At 30.0% G+C, this 25764-nt stretch overlaps 1 protein-coding gene across 15 annotated transcripts in view; it reads left to right on the top strand.

The window, feature by feature from the left end:
* LOC105202593 (serine/threonine-protein kinase mig-15) overlaps positions 1-25764 on the top strand; it is a 172735-nt gene that overhangs the window by 132259 nt on the left and 14712 nt on the right. For all 15 annotated transcript variants that reach the window (XM_039453405.1, XM_039453404.1, XM_039453399.1 and 12 more), the window contains one exon: positions 8130-8279. In XM_039453405.1, the coding sequence (XP_039309339.1) occupies positions 8130-8279 (150 nt within the window). The remainder of the gene's footprint in view (positions 1-8129; positions 8280-25764) is intronic.

The raw sequence follows: 25764 nt of genomic DNA, 5'->3' as shown, positions 1-25764 counted from the left end.
TGGAGACGAAAAAAAAGTTTACGTCTCCCGCGTTTCATCGAATAGGCTTTAGTTTCGAAATAATAAATTTGTAAAAATTGGCCATACCGTGGCGCGACATATGAGCTTTCCCGGTAACTATTCTCGCAACCAGTGCAGTCGACTCTGTGCGTTAGGTACTTGCTTCACAATCGTAAGATCCGGGTTCGCTCCCGAATGTGTGCAACATTTTTTTTTTTTTTTTTTTAATAAATGTATTTATTTATCTTAATGATATTAATATAGTATGCAAATTTCTAAAATAGAAAATTTAATTTAATATTATTTTTTAAACTTCAATTTAAATTTAATTTGAAGGGAATTTGAATTCAAGTAATATTTGAAATAATAAATAGGTAATAATAATAATAATAATAATATATAAGTTATTTGAAATGGATAACATATAAAGGCAACGTATCTAAATTTTCAAATTGTTTAAATTTAACATTGGTAAAAGAAGCGTATATAAAATGGTAAATAAACGGGAGGTTTTTAATCCCCTTGCAGGTATGTAGTCATTTACATTCACATTCACAATCAGATGTTTGTTTATTATTCTTCTTTTACGATTAATTATTTTACAAACTAGAATTTTAAAATACTGTTAATATTATTTCCAATTAAATTTTAAATTAAACAATTTGAAAATTTAGATACGTTGCCTTTATATGTTATCCATTTCAAATAACTTATATATTATTATTATTATTACCTATTTATTATTTCAAATATTATTACTTGAATTCAAATTCTCTTCAAATTAAATTTAAATTGAAGTTTAGAAAATAATATTAAATTAAATTTTCTATTTTAGAAATTTGCATACTATATTAATATCATCAAGATAAATAAATACACTTATTAAAAGAAAAAAAAATATTGCACACATCTGGGAGCGAACCCGGATCTTACGATTGTAAAGCAAGCACCTAACGCACGGAGCCGACTGCACTGGTTGCGAGAACAGTTACCGGGAAGGCTCATATGTCGCGCCGCGGTATGGCCAATTTTCACAAATTTATTATTTCGAAACTAAGGCCTATTTGATGAAACGCCGGGAGACGTAAACTTTTTTTTCGTCTTCAGAACAACTAAAAAAATTGGGATCAAAATCCCAGGGTCTCTCACCTGGTCCTCCCCTTGTCAATGAAAAAAAATCATACAACGCAAATTAAAGGTAGAGATCCACGCTTTCGAATGGTGTAAACCGCATTTGCGTGGAATTTTTATTTTACTTCGTGGAGCTATGCACAGTTTGTAAAAAATTTTGAGATTTGACGCATCCCCATTTGAATCCGCACAACTTTGTAAACAATCTGTAAATCGTTTAATAACTTATCAATCTCAAAACTAGAGATTTCAAGCTTTAAAATGATTTTTTGCAAATTTTTTTACGATTATTTTTGACAAAGTTACACTTTCTTGAATTAAGCCTATTTTTTGGAGTCAAAATAGGTGATCTCTTAATTTTGTTGTCGAGAGTATGTATACAGGGTGCGACGCCAAAATCGGGACAAAATTCAATTTGAAATTTCCGCCGTTCTATACTATTAGTAGAATCGCGATTAACGTTCCAATAGCTTGACGCCTGTACTAAACCGTCATAACTTTCGAAACAGCGGCAATGTCAAAACCAAGTGCGAAGTATAATGGAAGAGATGTATATACATACACACGCATACATATAGATGCAGTTCTCATACAAGAGTAATGGAGGATTAGAGTATCAATATTTAACATATTTCTAATTTCAATTTACGTTGTAGGAACTGTATGAGTAACAGCCTGAAATATTTTTCCTCTTTTAATCTTTTTATTAAAGTGCAATTTTTACTAACAAAAATCTGTTTAGTGAATTTTTAATGACAAAATAATTATATTAACAACTGCTAGTTTTTTGATATATGACACAATATTGACTTTATGCATTAATATGTGAGTTACTAAAATACTACTGTACACATATTAACATTACAATAATAATTGTTGTTCTTTGAATGTGATACAACTAATTGTTGTATCAGTTTCTTGAAAGTTCCATTACTTGGATCAGATCTTTGCATCCCAGGAATGAAAAAAGGAGAGAGTGAGAGAGAGAAAGTTTGAGAAAGAGCGCAGAAACTGAGTGAGATTGAGAAGAGAGAAAAAATCAAAAGAGCAATAATAATGATCCGACCTAGCGTGTATGAATGCGTTTTGTTATAATACAATTTCCAATATCATATGCATGTGATCAAGAAAAAAAGATAAGGAAAGAGATATAGAAAGAGACGATATAATTTCGAAATATTGAAGTCCCGGGAGAAGAGGAGAGGACAACGTTGAGACGGAGAGTGATCTCGAAGAAATCGAGGAACAGGATATATATATGTAGACGAATCATTTTATAATGATATTTATACGTCATATGCGAGGCGACTGTACCTCTTTTATCACGAGCATCGTCTTGCATGACGCTTGCGACATGTATGAATGTGTTATGCCTTGTTGATATGTGCGCGCGTTGAGACGGCGATCGTATCTTCGTGTGTGTTGCAGCACGTGCTAAGCATGCTTCATTTTGTCTCTATATGTTCTTCTGGCATGAGGCGTGTATTGCAATGTTTGTTTTGGTCGCCAAAATCTCGTCGAGGTTAATGCACGTCAGGAAAGAGTTTTGAAGAATTTAGGACCAAACTTCAGAAATCTTTATCTTACATAGTTAGCCTCGAGAGAAGATGGAATGTAACCGTCATGTTAAGGATGTATATAGGATAAATGGTTAAATTTCTGAAAGCAAATAGAACTAATTCAATCTTAAATATCTTTTTTTGATTACAAGGTTAAAGTTTTACTTTTAATGAAATGTTAGCAATAAGTAGACTTTTTTTACAATTATGTAATACTACAATTTATATATTCAAAATCTATGTGTTATATTTCAAAGTATTACCAAACATATAAAAATTTTATGGATTGTCTTATTGTTACGTTTTATCTGTGTAAAATTTGAGCATAATTCTCTTATTGGTTTAAAAGTTACTTGATTTTTTGTTTTTGGTTTTTATATAAAATTGTGTTTTACAAGTATTTACAAATTTGCAGTATTTGCAAATTTGATAAAGTAGTAACGTTATTAATAAAATCATTTTTTTGTACATATACTAATTCTAATAAATAATTCTGTAAGTTTATTTGGATTTATTTATTCGTTTAAAAGTTATTTACTTAAAACTTATAATAAAATATCGTTTTTGTAACATAATTTATTGTAAGTCAAATTGTTTTTTGCAATGGATTTCAGGGTTCAAATTTGAGTGTTTACGATCAAAATTATCGATAATTGAAAAAAATGAATAAGTAAACCTAAAAAGTTTGCAGATTTTAAATTTTGAAAATTTTTAGCTGATATTGCATAACTAAAACATTCTTAACGTACGATGTTCAAATTGAAAGCAATAATTGCATTAATTTTATTAGCTTAATTAGTATAAGTATAGTTGCTATGAAGCACAGCAGATGATAATGTATTACTTATTGTATAGGGGAGACCGGGGCTATTTGTTAGACCTTTTTGTCTTTTGTGTCTTCTGAGTCCTATATTCATAAAAAAAACATGGGACGGTTTAAAAGGTTGAACCTTTCCCTTCACAATGCGGTATAGATAGAACATGAAAATGTACTTGTTTTGAAGTACATATAAGAATGTTTTATATGTACTTCAATGCCAAGAATTACGAATAGCCCCAAGCCCGAGGTATTTTGTAACTAGCCCGGGAATATCCTGAAATTTGTGTTTTAAGTTGAAAGACTGTAAAAAAGCTGTTGTTAAGACTTTCTTTTATTTAAAAAAGGATATAGGTATACAAAAAGAATGCAAACATACACATGTCCTTTTATGTCATTAGTGTGACAGATTTCCTAACCCTGTGTTATTTTTTAACGCTTTATAACTTTTTATCTGTTTAAAAGCGATGATTTTTTATTCATATTCATGTTTTATGTACTAAAATACACAATATTACCAAGTTTGAACTAAATCAATGAAGAACTTCAGTTTATCTCGATGCTTTAGCTCTGCGTAACGTAGACGATCATAAAGCCGTAATCACACTACAGGTTGCGAGCTCGGTTGGGGTTACTGTTGAGTGTTGGAAATCAATCAATCAGAGAGAAGCAGTTTGCCGGTTAAGTTGCAGGTTACAATTTAGACCCGAGTCTATTTTTCAAGCTTGAGATTGTAACAGTAGCCAATAAGATTGCGAGAATCACAAGTCTAAATTATAACCTAACTTAACTGCGTACTGCTTCGTTTGCTTCGCACCTTATATAACCTAATTGTCTTGTGGTTCTACTTTGTTTACGTACTAGCTTGGTTAATCAAGAATTATTGCCTCTAGTGTGATTGATCAACGTTAAAAAAAAAAAAAAACTGAACTGTAACCCTAATCGCAACCGAGCTCGCAACCTGTATGTAGTGTGATTGATCAACCTTAAACTGTTAACCGTAACTTCAACTGCAACCGAGCTCGCAACCTGTAGTGTGATTACGCCTTTCGCCGGCAACGTTGGTTAGGGTTACCCATAGACGCTGCAATCAGTATTAACGAATAACCCCGGTGTTCGGTATTACGAATATCCCTGACATCAACTGTGCGCATTATTACGCATAATTGACAAAAATAGACATCACACAGCAAAAAGTAAACACGAAATGTTTCATCAAATACATTCAACTGGACACAATACATTCAAAGTTTTCAAAAAGAACCTTATTTATCTTACTTAAATTTTGAAGCAATGCTGACTATCAGAAATTACTTTGACTGTCGCAAAACACATTTTTCACTACTACGACTTCAATATAACATCATTGTTAACAAAACTTTGTTAGCAACATTGTTACATAGGACATTTACAGTATTTAAAATAAATTTTTAATATGTATTCATAAAAAGATATTTCCATTTATCGAATTATCCCGTCTAACGATTTGCCCCAGTCTCTCCTATTAATGTTTTATTTATTTATTTTTTTTTGCTTATCATTGGTTTGTATTTTTCTTAGTGTTAACGATTGTGCTTCATTGTAAATCCTGCCGAGATTATGTATTCACATTTTTTATTGAAATTAGCGTAATTAGCGTAATAAGCTTTAGAATAATGAAGGATACTGGAGTCCCTCGTCATAATAAACGAACTGTTGAATGTTCATTCAGAATTAATGATTTAACATTTATAAATGGGATAAGTTTAAGAAGCAATTGGATATGATTCATAACTAATTGATAGTTTGCATGATTGCGTCAATGTTGGGTATTTATTAATCAATTTATTTGTTTACTAAAATAATTGACTAATGTCCGTTTCTACCAATGTAGATTAACTTTGATTTACTTACTCTTTATCTTTTTTTAATTTTTAGAACTAGAAAAGGATAAAAAGTTAAACCGAGATCAAAGTTATTTTGCATTGGTGAAAATGGACATCAAAAGTTGAAATATATTATATAATCATGATTTATGTAATTAATTAATGAAATTAATTGTCAAACAATTTTATTTAATTAATCCATTAAGTTTCCGATTAAAGTAATTGATTAAAAATTAATAATAGTATAATTATGATTTATTTAATTATTGAAATTAATCAAACACTTTGATTAAAAAATAATAACACTTGTTTTATATTAATTTTAATGTAAGAAAAGAAAAAATTTTAACATTTTGAGGCATTTAAATGCCACCAGAAAAAATTATTTCTGATTGGTTTCCTAATTTTAATAAAAAAAGACATTCTTTATATATGTTGGAAAAAATCTTTGTTTATCTTAAAAACTTAATCCCTTGATGGAAATATTTCGATGACAGATTCGAAATTAGCGTTAAAAAATATAGAAACAGTTTTTATATGCTCTCTCATAAAACCTTTTTTGTAAACTGGAATATTAATCGTTATCAAATTTTAATCATAATTTTTAATTAATTTTAAAAATTATATCCATAATTTTTACGAATAATTACGAATTTAAAGAATGTATTTATTTGTCAAATTGAAAAGATATTCAAGTTGATGTTAATCAAGAAGTTATTTTATTTATTATATTAATCAATGTTATTCAGTCAAGTTGGAATTGAATACCGGTATTAGTCCAATACCAATTTTTATTGTCGAGTGGTACTAATTATTGATACTGATATAGTACTGGTGGAGTACTGAAATGATAGCAATGAACCAAGATTTGAAATACAGATTTACAGTACAAGATAGTAGTAATGTCTTTTATAGCAATATCAAAAATTTATATTGATTCTCTATATTGCAATCAAATATCAATATTGATTCCTAATACTGTAATAATAATATTTTTTAGTGCTATATTAAAAGGCGGTACTAATTTTTTATTGCAACAGTAGCAAATATTGAGACAGGTTCTTAATACTATAACAGTAATAATATTGTACCAAAAATTGATATTGATTCTTAATATTACGATTCTCTAGTGTGTAGATTCTAGGAATTTGTGCTCTAACACGAGGTAGTATATGTTGAACCTTACGCGGTTACGATACTGATAATGTATTACATGATATTTCTACGAAAAAGAATTGAGCTGCACGTCTCTTTAGCAACCACTGCTATGCACTAGGAGACAATCTTTTGATTTCAGTACAGACATGGTATTGAATATCTACTGGCAGTATACTGGTTCAATATCGATACTCTACGTATTCTTTTCATCAATTTTGATACGGTCATGGTATATACAGGAAATCTATCGGCAGTAAATTGAACCAGTACTACTTAAAATCGATTCGTATATTGGACTAGTTATTTAATGCTGGTCCAGTACTGAAATATGAAATTTATTTTTTAGTATCTTGCTAGGATTTAATATTGGTTTAATGTATTCTATTCCCAATTTATACTTGGAATATCATTACTATAAATCAGTGATTATAAAACTAATGATTAATAATTAATAATTGTTTTAATTAATAGTAGTAAATTATTTTCAATCAATCGGTCGATTGAATTAATCACAATTACAATAATTATAACAATTTATTTTAATAATTAAAAATTTAATTTATTAATGTCTAAGATTTATTTCAAAGCAATTAAAAATTTTAATTATTTAAATTTTTAGTCGCAATCATAAATTGATTAAATTTTGCCTAACATTGGACTGCGTTTTCTTTTAACATATTCTGCACATTATATCATATATTGATCATACAATAATACCAAGTTGTATAATTTGTTGCGTATTTGTTAGAAAAAATTAATAATTTGTAATCGCTTTAGATCGTTGAAATAAGTTCTTCAATGTTGTTTTCATCACTTCATTTCATATTCTTTTTCTTTATCTGTTGTTTCGTACTTCTTTTCATGCTTAGTCTTCACTCTCTTATTGTCTTTGCTTGTTTTTTTTCTTTTTCGTGACATAATCCGCGCTTTCATAATTTTATTCTATTTACTGGCATTACTACTTCGTTGATGATCAATGTTTGATTCTTGCTTCACGATATTAACTTTGATTTAATTATTCTATCTTTCCAATTAGCTTCTTACCTTATTATGTCTATATTGTCTATATCAATTTCGAGATCTGAATTAGATGAAATAAGGAAAATAAAATTGATAAAATGAGGAAAATAATTTTGTATCAATTCTGCACTTATAAAAGAAGTGTTTAATTGTAAGTTATTAAAATTTTTTTTGTCTGTGTTTAAATACTTAAAAGTATTTTAGTTTTAAATAGTGTTTAGATTTAAAACAATAAAATGTTTAAAGCTGAAACATTTTTAAATGTTTTAATTCTAAATACTGTTTAAACTTTAAACATTTTTAAGTATTTAAAAAATGTAGATAAAAGTAAAACATTTTAATATCTTAAAATTAAGCAATTCTTTTACTAGTATGCATGTGGAAAGCTATGAAACAGGATTGGAAAACAAAAGAGGGAATTTTATAGGAGAAATGATCAATAAAATTAATCATAATCAATAAAACAAACGAATTCAGATTTCGATCAAGTGTCTTCTCTCTACTTCCACTTTTTCTTTTATTTGTTGGTGATTTTGACTGATTGCCACCTTTTTTAAATAGAAATTTGCTGATTTGCAGAATCGCGAGAGTGGTGACCGTTCGAGAGGCGGAGGTGGCGGTGATTTCCAGAGATCGGATTCGTCTCCAGGTTCACGGCCCAGCTCGGTCTTACCGGATCTCTTGACTTCTTCACCAGGTCAACGGCAGGACAAGTCAACCAGCGAGGAGGTCAGATTCATACGTCCGTCTATGTACCTATATATCTCCTATCTTCTATATCAATCTTTTATGCGCGCACTCACGTACGCTTTGTCTCTTTCGATAAATGTCAGAAATATGTGTGACATATTTCTCATACAGCACAGAAAGATTGCAGAAACATTACAGAAATATTTTATTGCAACATCGCAACATTTCTAAAACGTTGCAAAAACTTGCTGTAATATTGCAATAATGATAAAATGTCAGCTTTTAGAATCATTACAATACACTATCATTTCAAAAAGTATTTAATTGTGAAACATCTAAATTTTTATTTTTGTTTTTATTTTTAAATACTTAAAGATGTTTTAGTTTTAAACAGTTTTTAGATTTAAAACACTAAAATGTTTAACAGACACCATTAATTTTTTTTATGAATATTTGGTTTTGGACTGTGTTTTGGTACTTTATCTTTATCTAATCATTATGCTAAACACTTGTAATTGTCGAAAAGAATTCATACGTAACAATATGATGTAGAAATGGTTTGTCTTTATGTAGTAACAGTAAAGAAAGGCAAGCTCCGAGACGATTTCTTTTCTGACACTTATTTAATTCATGCGAATTCCATCTAACTAGCTTTTTTATTATGCTTATTTGTTTTAAACGATTCAATATTGCTGGAATATTAATTTCAAACTTTACTGTTAATTCACGCGTACTTTGAGATGTATTCGCTTTCACTATAACTTTTAGCTAATTATCCATCTTGATCTTAGGTTGTTCACGTGGATCATTTTCAAGATTAAAATCTCCAGAACAGAACTTCTTAAATCGACGTACTATGCGTTCATTAACCACATCTTTGCCAAACACGTCATTGATATTTTGCGCGGTATTGGTTCTACGGCGGGACTCATATTTGAAAATAATAGGGTGGTGTGGGGTAAAGTGGGACACCATCAAAATTTGTATGTAGTAGTGAGTTTAGAACAAAACGAAAAACTGTTATCTGTTGCTTATCATGACAGCTCATGTTTCAATTAGCCATTGGAGTTTGTGCAACAAACATTTTGTTGTATGAGACTGACCTTAAAAGTTATTTTCATAAAATTTTTTTTGTGTTCATAATACTCGTGATTTAAGCAAGTTTTTTAAGTGTTCAACAAAGGAAAGTTATGTGCAGTTATTGTTTTTCTATTATTTTTCTAAATAAAAAAAAATGTAGAAACTTAATCTAGTTTCGATAATGAAAGATGCGTGCAAATAACGTTGTGGGGTAAAGTAGGTTTTTTTATGTTTTCTTGAAGGATTAATGCATATAAAATAATTAATAAAATCAAGTAATTTTATTAATTATTTTGAATATTGTTATTCACACACGGAGAAAATTTAATATTAAATATTACTATAATGTGACTAGCTGCGAACCATTAAAGAATTATAAGTATAACGCTTATAAGTAAATGCTATATTATAGAGAGAGGGAAGAATTTTATTGCTCTATTTTTAATTATTCATTATTTAGAAGTGTTGATTAAATATAGAAGTCGTCTTAAGTTGATTTTTATGGTTGTTTTGACTGAATTTTTTTGGTGTCTCTACCCCACCATTTTTTAAAAGTCCAAAATTTTTCATAAAAAAAAATAAAATAAAAATACAACTTAAAATGAAAACTTTGAAAATTTGCAATTATAGAAAGTTAGTTTTTTTTGTTCTCTAGTAAAAACAACCATTGATTGTTCAAAAATTTAATTTTTTGACACTTCTATGGAGGCAAACAAAAACCCGTCTTTACCCCACATCGCCTTACGATTTTTTTTACTTATTTATGATTTCACGAAAATTTATCTGAAAAATACAATTCGAAAGATAATTGAAATCTGCGTTTGAAAGAGTGATGATGTACCCTTACAATAAGAAAAACGAAGAACTGTCAAAGTGAAATGTTAGAGATATTAATTCTAAAACTTGATACTTAAGGAAATTAGACATCTCATACTTAATAACTTTTATGATATATCTATTATGTAAAATGTGCTACAATACGTATTAATTTATTATTAATAACTTAATTGCAAATTTATATACAATTAATTTTTAATTTTGGCATTTGTGTATATGTCTTACACATTGTTCATAATTTAAATAACGTTGTAATTTTGAGAATACCTTAGAATCGCATTTAATATTAAAGCTTTAGTGTAAATACAAAATTATAAAATTAAATTGCAATTTGGTTCGGAAAATTTTATTAATTACTAAAATCAAATATTTTAAAAAATTGCTCCACGTGACTAATCACTTATGTTTAAATGGAATGCAAGATTCTTGTGACTCAATTGTTTATAAGCTTGATAAATTAGAAAATGTACTCGTACACATTAATATTTAGAAAAGACATGAAACATTATAGAGTAATTTAGAATTTTTTTAGATATAGGTATAATTGGTAATATATAATATTAATGTTATTTTGTTACGCATACTTCATATCTAGAAGGCAATGTTCAAAATATGTGTAAGATAATTTAAATTTTTTTTCAACTTTTGTAACTGGTGTTTCTTGATATTTTTTGAATAAACTTACATAGTTCACGTGGGTGACATACTTTTGATATGAGGATTATTTTTAAAAGTATGTGTTCTTGTATCCGGGTTCAAGTCCTAATTAAGATGTTATTTTTTTTGCATTAAAATTCCGTACAGTTTTTTCAGGGAGGATTTTATAGATGCTTCTAAAGCATTAATATTACGTATTCTTTCTACGCTTCATAACTGTGTCTTAAGTCCGATGAATATGCGACGCTCAATTTGAATAAACTAGAAATTGTAAAAATTATTATTCAGCACTAATTGTTATTCAGCAAGAACTGCTGTAACTGACATGAACTTGTTAATCTTATGTTTGCTTTTTATTTGAAAAACCCAATTAATATTTATCAAATATATTAAATGAATTTTAAAACACGCGCACGCCCACACATACACATAATTTTTTAATTATATAAAAAATGAAAATACACATATTGTTACAAGTATCTTTTTGAGAGTTTAAATTTTTGCATAGCTTCGGTTTTCTACATAAAATCTCAATAGTTTATTTACATAATGTGTTCATATTGTAACATTACTAAAATTATATCTATATTTTAACAATGTTACATTACTAAATCATATCTATATTTTAAAAATCTGAAATGTTGCATTGCAATATGCAAGATTGCAATGTTGCTGCAAAATACTGTGCTGTATAGTCACGAGTCGATCCAGAGTGAAATGGAAAGAAAATTAGTGTTATCGATGGGAATTTGCCTGGAATTAACTGGAAGTTAATAGTTTTACGTTTGACAGAAGTACGCTTGTGCGTATCTAAAATGAGTTCAAATTAGCAAGGACCATTACGAGTGATACATTTAGGAACGAACATGGACGAGAGTAACAACAGTCTTTCTTTTGATATACGAGAAATGGAATGTATTTGATAATATAAATTTGAATTATATTAATATCAATATCATTAAAGCAAGTTTATTCGTTCGTTCGTTTGTTCACTCTTCTTGCTTGATCTGAGTCCACTTTTAATATGTGACAATGGCTGAGCGAGTGTGCGCATGCATTACTCTTTCTACTACTCTATTTCCACTTTATGCGAAATATGTTTGGTTGTGTGTATGTATGTACGTGCGTGCGTGCGTGTGTATGTGTGTATGTGTGTATAGGGTGATTCTTAATGGTTGTACCCACATTTTACCATAGGAGCGATTTAACGACGGATATGTATTTTTAACATATTATATTAGAAATTACAAATACGTGTCCCTATGGTAAAAAGTGGATACATTTATTAAGAATCACCCTGTATATATGCTTATGTGTGTATTATATACACACATACACAGCGCGCGCGCGCGCGCGCGCGCGCACACACACACACACACACACACACACACACACACACACACACACACACACACACACACACACACACACACAGAGGGTGTAAGAAAATAATCCACCTTCCGTGGGTTGACAGAGCAAGTCATACTGAGGAGAAAAGTCCTTTACCATTTTTCATTATTTGCAATAGTTACCGAAATAAAAATTAGTAAAGTTCGAGACACGTACGTGCGCGGCTTCGCGTGTGTGGCGGCCGAGCGCCAGCGCGCTGGCCGGTAGATGCTGCTTCTCTCTCCTTACCGCGCTGCTACTCGCAACTGCCTGTAGTTTTACTCATTTTTATCTCGGTAACTATTGCGAATAATGAAAAATGGTAAAGGATGTTTCTTCTCAGTATGACTTGTTCTATCAACCCACAAGAGTATGGAAGGTTATTTTCTGACACCCTATGTGTATGTGTGTATGTATGTGTATAAATATATATATATATATATATATATATATATATATACATACATACATACATACATACATACATACATACATACATACATACATACATACATACATACATACATACATACATACACGTACACACATACAGAATGATCCATAATGGTTGTAACAACTATTTACCATAAGAGATGACTGCACTCCATGCATTTATATGGATTGAAATCAGTAAGACTTCTTTTATGGTAAATAGTTGTTCCAACTATTATCGCTCACCCTGTATATACAGGGTGTCAGAAAATAACCTTCCATGCACTCGTGGGTTGATAGAGCAAGTCATACTAGAAGAAAAGTGTTTTTATCATTTTTTATTATTTTCAATAGTTACCGAGATAAAAATTAGTAAAGCTAGAGGCAGTCGCGGGTGGCGGCACGGTAAAGAGAGAGAAGTAGCATTGTGTACCGGCCAGCGCGCTGTTGTTCTGCTGCCACACAAGCAAAGCCGCACACGTACGTCTCGAACTTTACTAATTTTGATTTCGGTAACTATTACGAATAAAGAAAAATAGTAAAGGATTTTTCTTCTCAGTATGACTTGCTCTATCAACCCACGAGAGCATAGGAATTTATTTTCTGCCACCCTGTATATGTATAAAATGTGTGCGTGTGTGTATGTATTTTTATTTATTTATTTATTTATTTTCATATATATTTTTATATATTTTTTTTGTCTCATTGAGGCGTGAGTCTTGTGAGCGATGTGAAACGTACATCATTGACGTAATGATCAATCGTGATCTTGAGAATGATTATTATTTTGTTCAGTAGCAAATGAGAATGCTTTCCTTTCTCCGTGTTATCGGACTGTAACCGAAATGCTTTTTTTTTGTGCAATTGGGTCGAAATATTTCTATATACGATTATCATCGATTATTCTGAGCATACGTCGCAAAATAGGTACGTAGCGCGTATGATACTGTGTTTACCCGCAAACATGTGACTTGATTTACATACTTTTCTTTACCTTGCCTTAGAAACAGATTAGTGACAACGACAGTAATGATACAAGCTCATTCGACGCTTGTATACTTTTGGATTATGCCGAATCAACTAAACCGCGCGTGATTTACATAACACGCGCGCACACACACTCACATATACACACATTTAAGTTTGAGGGTTTGCACAGGGGACGGCTTGTGCTTTGTGTCAATGTCTTGTTAATTGTCCGTGATAGCCAAAAAAATGCATTTTGTTGACTATACGTATCAATCTTGTTGTTTCGTTTTTTTAGGTTTTGCATTCTCACTTTTCATTATGAACTTTAGCAATTGGTAAATAGATCTTGACGGTATTTATTTATTTTGTATTTTTTTTGTTTTCTTTTTATGTGCATAAACAAAATATTATTACTACATTATTGTTTATGAATAGAAGTCGTGTAAAACGATTGTCTTACATTTATTGTACGATGCTGTAAGCAAAAAATGGAGGAGTCCCGAGTTTGACTTTAACAGACATTTTATAGGAAACTATTTTAATTCGATTTGAAGTCATCATACAAGGGTTGCCCGAAAAGTAATGCCCCACATTTTTTTTCTTAAAAACTATTTATTCTACAAAAATGGAATTATAACATATGAAAGAATGATGTTTTATCTACTCACTCTATTTTTCCACATAATCTTCTTCAAGTTTTGCTGCCTTTCTTCAGCGATTCACTAAGAGCGTATATGTCCTGTCGGTACCAGTCCTCGTTCTGGTTATGGAGCCCAGGTTTTCACTGCACTAATCACCTCTTTAACGTCTTCAACATGTTTTCCACGAATGCTATCCTTAAATTTAGTGACCCGACTAAGTGAAAGTTTGAATGAGCTAGATCAGTGAAAACCTGGCTCCGTAACCAAAGCGAGGACTGGTACCGACAGGGCATACATGCCCTATTGAATTACTGGAGTAAGTCAGTAGAACTTGAAGGAGATTATGTAGAAAAATAGAGTTAGTAGATAAAACATCATTTTTTCATATGTGTAAACATCATTTTTGTAGAATAGTTTTTGAGAAAAAAAATGTAGGGCATTTCTTTTTGGGCAACCTTCGTATATTCTGTACTCTGGTAAAAAAACTTGAAAGAGAGAGAGAGAGAAAGAGAGAGAAAGTTACCAGTAACATAGTCTAGTAACGGTCCAGAAATATCGCTCTCCAAGTTACGCTCTATTTCTTTATTTGCGTCTCCTGGATTTTGGATTTAGATCGGGGGCGATATTAAAGAAATCTTTACGATTCAACGAATCGCGCACACACCCGATTCATTACTGTACAAAATTATAGACGGCAGCTTCTATTTCTCTTAAACAAGTTCTTTGTATTTCTTTCGCGGTTTTGTATTTTTTTTTCTTGTGAGAACAAAGCAGTTCTTCGCGAGTTGCGTAGAGCTTTTTTCCGTTTCTCCTTGATTTTGGATATGTTTCTCGGCTACGGCTTATGGTGTCGACTACATCGCAGTATAAAGTATTTCAAATATATGAATTGCATATACAAGCACTTGTTGACCCATTTCCCGTTCATATGTAAAAATCGTGAATAGCGTAGTGGAATCGAGAAATTTCTGATAGACAAATTTTAATGTTTGATAAAATTTCGACGAATTCGAAATTTCGCCGAACTCGTTTTATTAAATTTTATGAAATTTTAATAAATATACCATGAAATTTTAATTAATTTTGCTGAGATTATTTTCTGCGTATAATGAAAAACAGATGACATTTTAATGAGAATTCAATGAAAAAGTAATGAAATTCTAATAAAAAAGGAAATTCTATTGAAATTGTAATAAATTTGTGATGAAAACGCAACAAAAATATGTAGAGATATTCTGACAAATTAACGACATTTTATTGAAATTATTTTTGATGAAATGATTGCAACGAAAAATTGTAGATACTTTGTGTTGACGAATTAACATTTCAAAATTGTTATATATTTTTAATGAAATTATAACAAAAAAATTGTGTAAGATTCTGCAATGAGACTGTACACCACTATACATTATAGTTTCGAGTGGCTACTCAATGTCTGCGTGGCAAACTGTCGTCCGATCATTTACAGGTGATTAGTACTCTAAAAGATTTTAAGGGACGATTTTTTACATTAATTTAAGACGAAATCTTTATATGATTATATGTTTAAGAGATTATTGTTAGTTTTAAAGATGCAAGGTGTCAAAGTTAAAGAAAAAATTCTTTTTTTTTATTTTCTGAAATTAATAACCTTGGGTTGTTTTGATGAAATTTTGTGTATATTTGAAGGAAATAAAGGTTCATCTTTTAAAGCCATATATTATTTTTTTATTAAATTAGAAGACTCAAGTATTTTTGAAACTAGTAAAGGAAATCCGCGACGTGCGGGTCACCGATTTTAATAAAATTTTATGGGTGTGTTGTATTCACTCAAACTTTTATCCCGTTAAGCCGTAAGTTATGGATATTACGCATTTTTGAGAAAATGACGATTAAATTGTATTTCCAGTACTTATAGTACCGTTACAGAAGAACGATTGTTGAGTCAGCGGTGTAGCGTGGGACATTAGCACGTTGACTGCTACGCTTGGGGTCCCAAGTTCGATCCTCGCGGATGAAACTTTTTTCATTTAAATCTTATATTTTTAAATTGTTATATATAATGTTCAAACTGTTTTTAATTATTTAATATAAAATGTTGTTAAAAAAAATGAGAAATTAAAAAATGCTTTTCTATTATTATTTAAATTAAAATTCCTTATGAACACAAAATATAAAACACAAGAAGAATAGAAGGCTTAAAAAATAAAAACAAAAAATATATTTGCAACAAAATTTACAATAGGTTTACAACTTTTAGACTGCTACTTATTGTAAAAACAATTAAAACATACTGGTTCTTAAAACAGTTATTATAAGTTTTTATTGCAAATATATTTTTTGTGTTTATGAGAAATTTTAATTCAATTAATAATAGAAGAGCATTTTCAAATTCCTTGATTTAAAAAAATAACATGTTATATTAAATAATTAAAAACGGTTTAAAAATTATATATACAACAATTTAAAAATATAAGATTTAAATGAAGAAAAGTCATCCGCGGGAATTCAACCTGGGACCCTAAGAGTAGCAGTCAGTGTGCTAATGCCCCACGCTATGCCGCTGGCTCGACAATCGTTTTTTTGTAACGATATTATAGGTGCTGGAAACCTTTAATCATCATTTTCTCAAAAATGCCTAACTTCCGCAACTTACGGCTTTACTACAGTAAAGGATTAAGTGAATACTATACACCCTTAAAATTTTATCAAAATTGATGACCCGCAGGTTGCGGGTACCTCTTACAAGCTGTTTCATATAGTGATATGAAGTTTTTGTCTTGATTTAGTATGAAGAATTATTCCTGAAAAGCTTTTAGAGTACTTAATGACCACCTTATGCATGTACTGTACATACCGATATATCTAATAAGGATAGAGTGATTGATCCAACATCGTATATATTGATTGAGTTTCTAAACAGTATATAATTGTATATATTTTACCATTTGACTATATTATGTAGGTTTGCAATAGGTATATATGGCGTTTGACAGAAAAGTGTTATTTGTTTATAACTGTGAAACAAGTAAACCTATCTGTTTGATGAATTCATTTTGATCTTAAAATGAATAGATGAGCTATACATTGTAGTGATTAGAAGTGTGAAAGTTAAACAAAAGATAACATTTTTATAAAGTTTATAAAAGTATTAAACTTCTATGAAAATTTAACATCTTTTTACTCTTACACTTCTAATTATTACTTTTAGTTACTCCTTATTACTATTTTTTTTTTGTGTAAAAACAGTGCGGAGCAAACAAACCATAGAAATATAGAGACAACAGTTGATTTGGCCCATGGTTGCTAGTGCCATCTAGTAATTTGCGGATATTAAATAACCACGCAGTGTTTATATAGCAGAATGTTAGGGATCTGGTAATATGATGAATTAATGACATTTTATTGAAATTTTGTAATAAATTTTTTATAAAATTGCAATGAAAAGTTGCAGATACTCTATATTGACGAGTTAGTGACATTTTAATGAAACTAATGCATTTTTGATGAAAATTTGATGAAATCATTGGTTAAAATGTCTGAAACTTAAATATTATCAAAATTTCATTAAAATTTCATTAAGATTTTATTAAAATTTTTCTATTAGGCACCAGTATTGTATATAAAATTAAAAAAGAAATATGGCTTATACGGCAACGCTTTATGTTACGATTGGTAGGATTGTAGGATCACACAATGTCTCTGTTTTTCACGTGTGTTCTCTATTAAACGTCAATTATACGAATGTCAGCGTGACTAATTCAGGATTATGTTGTGTGTTGTGGGACACGCGGGAGCTCTAACTCGAAGGGCAGGGCTCTCTACTGACCATTCCAATCCCAATACTAATTACAATGTAAGTATCTATTCATCCATTTAAAAGAAAAATTTTTGTCCCTCCCTCTTGCCTTTCCTCGCTTTTTCGCGCGAGGGGTGGTAACAGAGGGATATAAGGACACGCGGTGTTATTTTGCTCTCGAACGTTGATCTTTTTTCATTATGCACTGCGCGAGAATGAATGCCAGTTTTGTGTATATACGCGCAGGCCGTATTTTCTTATTTTCTTTTTGGTTGGTTTTTTGTGGGGTATAATCTTATACTTGATTCTTGGTGTCACCACGGTAAAACGATAACTCTTAACAAGTTGCCGCGACTACCGTTGCTTTTTGTTCTCATATCTCTCTCTTCTTCTATCCTTTCTCTGGGTTTTGTTTTTTATCTGAATAAAACGTGCGATGCGATAACGTGCGACTGGATAGATCATGTTTCACGGATGTTTATAATCCCGTTTTAAGTGTCATCTGAGAACATAACACGAAGATAATAACAAGTTAATAGTGGTAATGTTGAACGCAGTGTTGGCTAGTTTTGAGTCTGCTTGATTCTCACCAAACGCATCCCTCCAATATACACGTATGGACTACACACTGAGAAAAAAGTTGTTAACTTAACTAATTTTTTAGTTTGATTAAATTTTTTCAGTTCATGTATTTTATAATTGAAATATTTTATACGAGTTAAATAATTGAACTAAAACTAAAAAGTATTTTATGTGGTAAGTTCAGGGAATGCGTTGATGTCATCAGTTTTACCGATTGAATTCGATTTAAGGCGATGTTGGAGTCGTCTGTATACGTGAATATTTTTGGATTAGCTGTTCTTTTTATTGAAGATATTATTGAAAATCCTTTCTACTGAAAATCCTTTTACAGAATTAAAGTATAGACAATAACGAAGGGTGCAGGCTACGATTTGATTTGAAAAACGAAAAAAGAATTATAAAAATATAGTCTTGTTAATCAACATTTACTATGCATAGAAATTTGAGGCTTTGTACATATAAAATAAGCATGGTATACCCTCAAAATTACAATAAAGAACAATACTGTGTTTTCAGAATGAGTCTAGAAGCTTTAGGGAAATAATGATTTGAAAATTTCATGTGTAAATTGACGTGCGGACTCAGTTTGAAGAGTAACAGAGCAGTAAGTGTGTACTGTGCTAGTTGAGAGATCTTGCATCAAATGGCGCTGAAGTTGAAGACACGAACAGATAATGTATGATAGATAATGTATTTATAAGTGCGTTTGACAAAAAGCGCTAGTCTGTTCGTCTGGCCTTAGCGTTATTCTCTTTACCCTTCGTGCCACGCGCGCGATTGCGAGTAGCTCAACTTTCCGTCGAAGAAAAATTTGCAGTACCGACGTTGAGTGAGTTCCACCATCACTCCAGCATTGTCTTAATATACATACGATTTATGAAACAATTGACATATTATTGACCAATTCTTACATACTGCTACATCGAGATGCATATACATTGCCCATTAACGATTCATTGATCCAGTCGCCTTAATATTTATCAGCCTGATTTACCCAAGCAGAATCGATAAAGTCAATAATGGCGAATGCGCGTGCACTTTGGGAAAGCGCACATCTGAAGGGACACATGGACACGCAGCTTAATAGAAAGAATAATAAGATAAATAATAAATAATTGATTCTTTATTTTTTCTTTTTTTTAAAAATTGCATGAATTTTATATATATACACACACACACACACGCACACGCACACACACACACACACACACACACAGATAAATTTAAAGAGAGGGTTCCAATTGCGCATAAGCCCAATTGGACACCATCAATTATAGCGGCCGATGCCTAGAGTATTTCCGTTAGTTGGGTGAGATTAAATTACTTGATTGGTGGTGTCCAATTGGGCCTGTGCGCAATTAGGACCTTCTCTTTAGATTTATCTGTATAATCCTCTAGATTTATATGTAACTTATGAAACATATATTTTGAATTTATATATTTATCCAGGTATAAATATGACAATAGATTGAAAGAAATAGTTAAATAATGTAGAACGAGACGGGAAGATAAATAATTAGATTATTTTAATAAATTATTATTAAGTTGTTTAAATAAAGAATTATTTATTATTTTTTTATTATTCTGTACTACTGTCAATATGCCCTTTCTGCTGTGCAACTTTTCGAAGTGCGTACGCATTCAGCATTATTGACTCTGTTTAGGTAAATCAGGATCAAGTTACAGCTATTGCAGGACTACGCAAATCGTTGACAGGCAATGTACACATATATGCTATTTGTAAAACATATTTTTTTAAATTAAATTTCTAAATGTGATTCTAACAATTAAATTTAATGATATTCATTTATTTATTTTATACCTGGATCTGTTTTTATTTTACACATAACCAGGATAATTTTTTTAAATAAATATTTCCGTGAATTTATAGCTTTGCCATATTAAGGTGAATAAGAAATCAATAAGAAATTTATATTTTTTCTTTTTATAAAAAAATAGATTCACTATACTCTGAAAAATCAGAGTATAGTGCGCTTAAATAACTTAAAATTATTTAGATAAAGGTAAGATAAATTACACGTATTAGGTTGTTTGGCAAGTAATTTCGCTTTTTTTTATGAAAATGAAAGACGATTTTCTTATAGTGAATAAATATTTTATTGAATTATATATTGTCCATTCTGGTCCAATACCTTTTGCCATCTTTCTGGCAGTAGCATGATTCCACGCTCATAAAATTTTTGTTTTTTGCTGGTAAAAAACTGATCTAGATGATTTTTGACTTTCTCATTTGAAGTATAGGTGCCAGATCTGGAGAATATAGTGAGTGTGGCAATATATCCCATCCAAACTGTAAAAGCTTTTGACGAGTTACTAAACTTGTATGAGGTCTTGCATTATCTTGGTGGAAGACCTTTTTTATTGATCAATTCTGGTCTTTTCTGTGTAAGTGAATTATTCAATTTGTCCAGCTGATGACAATACACTTCAGAATTGATCGTTGTGTTGTCTGGTAGAAGTTTAAAAAAAACGATTTTTTTTAAATCCCCCTGAACAGATAGCATTACCTTTTTTTGATTAATATCGGCTTTCGAAGTGCTTTGAGTCGGTTCATCTTTTTTACTCCATGATCTCTTGCGTTTAACATTGTTGTAGATAACCCATTTCTTCTCCCCAGTGATGATGTGCTCCAAAAATGGGTCATTTTCTTGACGTTTGAGAAGCAAATCACAGACGTCAACGGCACAGATTTCTTTCCGTAAGAACATGAGAGACTCATATGTCGAGCTTTGAGATTAAACCTAGGCGTTTCAAATGATTATGAACGGTTGAATTTGATAAACCTAACCTTTCAGCGATCTCACAATTTGTTATTCGCCGGTTTATATCAATTAATACCTTTATTGTGTCTTCATTATCTTTAACTGGCCTTCCAGAACGTGGTGCATTTTCAACATTAAAATTGCCTAATCGAAATTTTACAAACCAGTTTTGGCACTGGCGTTCTGTCAATACATTTTCTCTATACATATCGGATAATTTTTTTTTTGCTTGAACAACATTTTTACTTTTTCGATAGTAAAAAAGTAAAATATGCCGAAAATGCTGCTTTTTACTTTCCATATTTGATAGGACACCAAACAAAAACTACTGCGTAGAATCAATCGAACTGTTTTACAAGCAAGCTTTGCTATCAGTTGTCAAAATATATTATGCGGCTTAAGTGTAAAGGTGCCCTCTGTTGAGAAAAAACAAAATTATTTTTTGAACAACCCAATAAATGTAATAAAAATAAGAGAAAGATGAGATTCAATTTTAATATTATAGATAAAAGATAAAATTATATATGGTTTTGTATAGTTCAATTTTTAAATAATATTGCTACTAACAATAAGAAAAAGAATTTAGGATATGAAACAATATATTTATATTTTTTGTTTCTATATCTTTATTTCTTAGAAACAAAAGTTCTTCAAATTTAATTTAATCTAACAAAAAATATTTCTCTTTGGAATTGATAAAATAAATATCAAAGTTTAAAAAATATATGGAATATATAATTTACAATATATAATGACTGATAAAATTTTTTGTAAGTTTTTAAATTTATAATTTTGAAGCAATTTTTGTATTGTATTACTACTGATCTGTGCAATCTGGACTACGTTTTGATGTATACTGTCAGTATTAAAATTAGTATTAAAATCAGTATTAAAATCAGTATTACGTATATTATAAATTTTTAGTATTAGCTAGGGCTGGTGATTTGTTTCGAAAGCTTCGACATTCGAATTTTGAAGCTTCAAAGATTCGAAACTTCGGTATTAAAATCTTCGAAGTTCGAAGTTAACTTCGAAGCTTCGAAGGTACTTTAAATTTTGAAGCTTTGACGTTCAAAGTTAACTATAAATTAAGATATAGTTTTAATAAGAAATATTTTTGTGTTTATTCTATTTCCTGAAAAACATTTTTTCACCATTCCCGAATCTTCTTTCAATGTTACGGTGCGATTGAAAACAAGCTGAAATATATATTTTTTTAGAATATATGTTATTAATGCAAGTTTTTAAAATATGCTATAATATATCGTAATTGTATTAATCTTTTAATTTGCACAAACGTATTTTTCGTAGCTTCGAAGCTTCGAAGATGCCTTAAACTTTGAAATATCGAAGTTAACTTTGAAGCTTCGAATCTTTGAAGTAAGTCAAAAGTAACAGCTCTAGTATTAGCAGTGAATTTTGGAACGCAACTATTGTTATTACTTTGAAAAATTTTCTTGTTAGGATAAATGGTAACTTGGAGACTAAGGCTAATAACAATATTTTATTTCTGTTATTGTTTACATTATCTTGGATTATTTGAAGAAGATAACATTTTTTTATCTATGATAAAGATGAAAATAGCATACATTATAATAATCTAGATAAAGATAAGACAAAGTTATCAAGATTATCTAGATAATTTTATATAGATAATGGCGAAACACTGCTTATATATTATAATGTGTATTTTAATGTGTACAAGGAATTATGATTAAAACCATAATTATGAGTAAAACCAATACGATGTATAACTTATTTAAAAAAATGGTATTTTTGTCGGTAAAACAGATGACGTTAACATTGTTTTAAATGTATAAATACTTGAACTAAGTAAAAGGAAAGGTCCATTAGGTTGGTATGGAAATGTTTTATTATTGTAATAGAATTATTGCAATAGGATGATTTTTAGCTTAAACGAATATATTCGATGCCCGTTTATCCTGTAATTAATTAGTCTTATTTTTATCATCATATTATATTACCTACATATTATCTCCTCTCATGTTTGTGCGTGCATGCATGTGTGAACCTGTGTGAGTATATTTTAAGTATAAAAAAGTTGAAGGTTTTATATGTATGTATAAATTTAGCTATGGTTATAGGAGTGTGTGTTCAATTGATTTTGACTGTTATTATATTTTGAGTACGAAGCTTTTCTATCTGTACTTATAAGGAGAGCCCTTGATCAGTATATCATCGATTTTAATAAAATTTTATGGGTATATAGTATTCACTCACACATTTATTGCTGTAAAGCCGTAAATTGCGAAAATTAGGCATTCTCGAGAAAATGATGATTAAATATTTGCATCACTTATAGAACTGTTACAAAAGAACAATTGGATTTGTAAGTAAATATTTTAATTGATAAATTTAGTTGAGATTTATCAAAATATAAGTACTATTATAACAATTCATTTAAATATAATTAGTTCATTTGTTTATATTTATTTAATAATAAAGTTCAAATATTCATAGAAATTCAAATGAATGAACAAGCAACGTTATTGGTATGAACGTCATGATGTTGATTCTAGAGGTGGAAACCTATCGAAAGTGGTTACTATCGATTTTCGCGAGTTTTTTAAAATAAATATCGATATATCGATAGTAATATCAAAAATTTTAAAATTATTATTTAAGGCTCATCTTTTTCCCGATGTGAAATTATATATTATGTAATCTTAGAAACGAGACATTCCAAAAATTATTTTTCACTTCTACGTTAATATATTGGTCAGATGTCAGTTTGTCGCATATTTGACGAATTTTGTAATAAATAATTTATTGCACATTATGTAATCGCCAGGAAAAAGGTTGCGATACTTTTTTTCGATAGATTTTGGAACTTAGCTTTGCTCGTTGAGCAGATGAACGTCAATAGTTTCCATAAGTAAGAATTATCTGGTGAGTAGACTGCATTTCAAAAACTATCGAAAAAAAAGGTATCGCAATCTTTATGCTGATGAGTATATATATCAAACATCTAATAAATTATTTGCTACGTACTGCTATATTTTTTGATATTCCATAAAAAATATAAGTTTGTAATTTTGACATTTAAAAATATACATCAAACTGTCATATGGCCGATGTATCACAATCACATAGAGATGCATATTATAAAATAGTTTTAAAAATATCTCGTTTCTGAAGTTATATGATAAATTTATTGTACTAGAAAATTAATATTATTTTAATATTAAAATATTAAAATAATATTATTTTATAGACCAAAAGCTTTAATAAATCCTATCAGATTATATTGTCGACTTACGTGTATTATATTTAATATATCTATATCGATATATAAAGTTGGCCCACTCATGTTATGTTTTGTGCAACTATCACATAATATCGATAGTAAAAGGAAATTATCGAAATATCGGATTAAAGTTCAGATATCGATAGATATTATTGAGTTATTATCGATAGTTTTCCACTTCCAATTGTTTCTTTTCCGAGCGCTTTAAGCCTTCTGTTATGAGAGATAGTTTTTTTTTTTTTCATCGAATTTTAAACAAAAAGTAGCGTCAAATATGACAAATATTTTAGAATCAGGTTTTATTAAAAGTGACTTAACAGATTTGCCTAAAATAGACGCATTTATGGTTTGTGAGTTTATTAAGGAAAGTGACAAATTCAACGTTTCTGAGGTTAGGAATGCAAAAGCCGCAATATAAGTTCATTTAATCGTAAATAATGTTTATATGGTTGCTTACTATTTTCCAAATTTATTAAAAATGATAAATTAATTAAATATTGTTATACTCGACGAGACAAGTACACACTTTACTCGCGCAAGGACACTTGAACACGTGAGACAAAATAAATAAACACTCTTTACGAAAAGAACACAAGCCTTAATCGTGGAACTTTATACAATTAATTCGTAGCGGAATTATTATTAATATCTCGAGACAGCTCCGCGTCCCGAAACAGAACAAACGCCGGCCGCGTTTCTTTTGTCTAATCGGCCAGCTTCTCAAGCTCAGCCAAAGAACGGGCATAACACTATGATAAACAATTTTTAGGCCTACCCATTAAACAAAAACGAACGTAATTTTCCATGTCAACTTTTAATTAGAAAATGTTAACAAAAGAATTATTTGTACAGCATGTCATAAAAATAGCTTTGTAAATCGATTTTGTTGGTTTATTTGGACGTCGAGTATTGACTCAAAACCGCAACTTTTTTGTTGCTTCTTCGCGTGGAACTATCACAAATATTTTAGTGGGTGCACTTTTTGTTTGCACAAAGGTAAAACATAATCGATAAACTAGTCAACTTGCTCATGTTTATTTGTTATGATATGTACAGGCCAAATTAAATAAAAATCGAGTATACAGTTGTATTGAGTACTATGGACATA

Source organism: Solenopsis invicta, chromosome 9, assembly GCF_016802725.1.
Source record: "Solenopsis invicta isolate M01_SB chromosome 9, UNIL_Sinv_3.0, whole genome shotgun sequence".
Lineage (NCBI taxonomy): Eukaryota > Metazoa > Arthropoda > Insecta > Hymenoptera > Formicidae > Solenopsis > Solenopsis invicta.
This window is presented reverse-complemented; position numbering and strand designations above follow the sequence as displayed.